General features: G+C 38.9%; 1 protein-coding gene across 1 annotated transcript in view; it reads left to right on the top strand.

The window, feature by feature from the left end:
- The window catches only part of loxl2b (lysyl oxidase-like 2b), a 44,966-nt gene that overhangs the window by 30,509 nt on the left and 10,614 nt on the right, over positions 1-3,843 (top strand). The window contains 2 exon segments of the mRNA XM_035658364.1: positions 68-81; positions 3,060-3,084. Coding sequence (XP_035514257.1) covers positions 68-81; positions 3,060-3,084 — 39 coding nt within the window.

Below are 3,843 nucleotides of genomic sequence, written 5' to 3'. Positions count from 1 at the left end.
ACAAGAAGAAACACTGATTTCTGACTGGATAAATAAAAAATTTAATAAGATGAAACTTTATTAACAGACGTCTTCGCCTCTGTAATAAAATTTTAACTATTTAACATTTTAATTTTGTTCAAGGTAACATTTTCATTCCATAGAAATGGAATCATAGTCTTAGTTTTTATTCCATGACGCAGTTTATTCTCCCGACAGCAGCACTGTATAAACTTGAAGTCCTTGAAGTTACTGAAAATAACATGCAGCCAAACTATGGATGTCAGGACTTTGTTTTGTGGCCAGTGACTGCTGGGGATAAGACAAATAAAAACACGCAGAGAAAGAAACAATAAAGCTTATCGTTACGCTCTGATGGGACCAGAGAGGTCTGTCTGGCATTGTGGAGAGGGAAGGCAGTGACGTGAGAGCTTGTCTCTGGATCCGGAGGGTCACCACTATCTATCTGCCATCTCAACTAACATGTCCTTGAGCAAGCCAAAGTTTTTAAATACACTGTGTATGGTACAGCATTGATATGTGATGTGGTGTAAAAATAAATCCACCACATCCATTTCTTCATTTCAGAAAGTCTTCTTCTGCTTTCATCTAAAAGCTTATTTTCTCTTCTCTCCTTGTTTGGTCAAACTCAGCTTCCTTCCTTTCTTCCTTCCATCTGCTTCAACTGTCTGTCTGCTATGAGGTTAAATGACTGTCGACATCAGTTAGTAACCTGTTTTAATTAACAGCCAGTCAGCCCGGACCTTTGCTGTACATTACAGTCTTCTTTAAGGGGGTTAAGGACAGGTTTTTATTGAGAGACAACCAGCATCACATACTGTAGCCCCCACTGCACAGTCCCAGGCTCACTGACTTTTTCTTTTTACTATTCAAGTGGCCAAACACAGCAAGGTTTAGATGGATTTTCCCATATGGAAGCCATGTGAGATCCTTGAAAAATAAATTTCATTTCAATTTGAGTTCGATGGCTTTTTAAAGGTGGACCTTTTCAATCTTAGCTGCTGAAAAAAGGTTTTAGATAAGAGCACATATGGTTGTCCAATCCCATCTGCATGCACTGGTATCCAGCTTGGTTGCACACTTATTGTGTACCTGCCATTTGTTTGTCTTTTTACAAAATAGGGCAGGTTGCATTCTGCGGGAAGTATATGACTGATAATGTTAGAATGAGTCGAAATTGAATTTGTTTGATAATTATAAATAAAGACATTCATTTTTTAAAATTGCTACAAAAATTAAACTTTTGCATTTTAATTTGAATTATTTCCTATTTTAGCTCATTTCTAAAGAAAATGAAATGGAAATGGCCTTATTTTTGGTCATTTTATAACGTTTTTTTTTTTTTAATAGAATTGTGCCGTTATGACATTTTTCATTTTTATTAGAACCAAGCTAATCAGGACATAATTCAACTGAAAAAGTGCAGTTTGCAATTAATTTTTTAATTTTAGGTTGCACTTTGCCTGCCAGTAGGATAGTAAATATATCATTTATTATCATTATTGCTGTTTATTTTCATTTTGGCAGTAATGGTTTTTCAAACATGAAAATGTTATTTTATTTTGTCATTTATCATGTGCATACAAATGGAAAATAGAATGCCTGTTTAATTAAATGATTTCAGTTTTATATTGGAAGCCATATACATTGATAGACTCCCACTGTCACCTAAAGATAAGGAGGACTTCAGCAGGTTTACAGTGCAGTATGCAGTAGGATAACAGTAACAGAAGGTGTGATGGATGTGCTCTGCTGTGGTGTGTGTGCTGTGTGTGTGTGGTGTGTGTGGTAAAGTGAAACAAAGAGCGATAATGTCAAAATAATGCTTTCTGTATATTTATAGATGTCAGGTTTCTCCTGGAGGCAGGGCTGAGAGGTGCTGTGTTGTTGTAATTATGGGTGCATTTACGTGGTTAGAGTATTATCTGAGGCTCATTTCTTCATCTGGCAAGCTCCATTACAAATTAAATATATTCCAGACATGGGGAACATAAGTTGCAACAGCCCATACAACCACAGTGATCGATCCATATGTAATGTATCCATCCAATGATGCTGTAAATTGAATAGGGGTGTTGCCCTCCTAGTGGTTCAAAGTAGAGAATCACCTTCCACCATCAGACAATTCATGGTAATTTTCACTGAATATTCTAAAATATGCTGGACTTGCTACCCCCGCGACCCGATCCCAGATAAGCGGATGAAGATGAGATGAGATTCACAGTAAATAATCAGTGGGCATTGACAGAGAGCATTGTCTATTACTATCAGACAAGTTATTATTATTATTATTATATCATAAAAGCTGCCATTCAAAGCAAGAATATGGTAGCTATAGTAATAAGTGTAGTAAAGTAGTAAAAGTAATAAAGTTAAATAAGTAAAGTAAAATGTCTGAAATGTTCTCTTCTATTCTGCTGTGAATCATAATAAAGTAAATAATAAACATAAGCATGGTCCTTAAGATATGGTATTGACTGCTGGGTTTTGCTGTTGAGTGAAAATCTCCTGAAACTATGAAAATAAAACAAATCAACTAGCTGCAATTAGTAAAGCACCTTTATTCATATCTAAAGTTTGACCACGTGAATGAAAATAGTTCTTTTCTTTCTCTTTAAAAGGCCAATATTCAGTTGTTGGATATTAAGCTGCCAGTAAGGTAAACTTTTATAAAAAATAACTATTTGTCATCATTGTTGAAACTTTCACTGTAATCCCTGACAGTAGTACAGATGAGACAGATAATCTGTGACAAATCAGGTTCCCTACTGGCCTCCTCCTAGTGCTTTCTAATGGTATTATGCAAGAATCCACCAGGCCAAATAAAAACAACCAATAAGAGCTGAGAGAGATATAGAACATATGCTTTGGGTTGGGAGATGTGTACTTGATGACCTGGGAATGAGAACTGAACATGTTTTTCACCAACAGGGGACGTGGTACTTGGCGGGAGAGGTGAGCGCAGACGCATGTTGTGAATAGTGGTGCGTCCGCTGCTCTGGCATCGAGATGTTCTGTCCACTGCCTGCCCCACGGAGCCCACCTCAGCTGCCCCAAAGCAGGTGGACGCAACGCCTAGCAGGAGTCTCCTGCCTCTGAGAGTAAAGGATGCCCAAAATTCATATGTTGAGGATGATTTGAGAGATAAGTGTACCAAAACATTGTGCCCAGAATCATGTTACTGTTACACGTCAGCCTACAAATGTGTCCTGCTGACCACCTTAAGATCCCAGACGTGGTATGGTCATTTGAATGAATTGAGAAAAGATAAAAGAAGTAATTGATATTTCCACTTTTTAATTATACTTTGACTGGAGCCTTTGCCGTTTTCAATTTGTCAGTTCCCACTGAAAAGCTTCTCCTGTGCCTGCACATTGAGTTTTAATTCAACAAATGGAAACATTATTTCTTCTCTGGAGAAGCCCCTGCCTTGGAGAAATGTTTGCATAACTGAAATCCAATTAATCCGTCCTGAAATCCAAGAGGAAACTCCTGCAGCTTGAAACAGAAACCACTATTTAATTGACCAACGCGCCATGAGCTTTTCTGAGAGCCATTTCCTCCCTGTTTCTAAATATGCTTTGTCTCCGTCTGCTTTCTGTGGGTTTTTTCCCTCTGATCCTCCTGTCCACAGCGGCTCCTGACTTGGTGTTGAACCCTCAGGTGGTGAAGCAGACCCACCGTACATGGAGGACAGGCCCCATGTTCATGCTTGCAGTGTTGCGTACGAGGAGAACTGTCTGGCCCTCCACCATCCCGGCGAGGTGCACGGCCAACATCCTACTGCCGCCTGCCTGCGCTTCATCCTCCAGATCCACCAAACAACGGCCAGATCGGACTTCA

The sequence above is a fragment of the Morone saxatilis genome, unplaced genomic scaffold (assembly GCF_004916995.1).
Source record: "Morone saxatilis isolate NCDOM2014 unplaced genomic scaffold, NCSU_SB_2.0 Contig16, whole genome shotgun sequence".
NCBI lineage: Eukaryota > Metazoa > Chordata > Actinopteri > Moronidae > Morone > Morone saxatilis.
The sequence above is the reverse complement of the archived record's forward strand: the minus strand, read 5'-3'. Positions and strand labels throughout refer to the sequence as shown.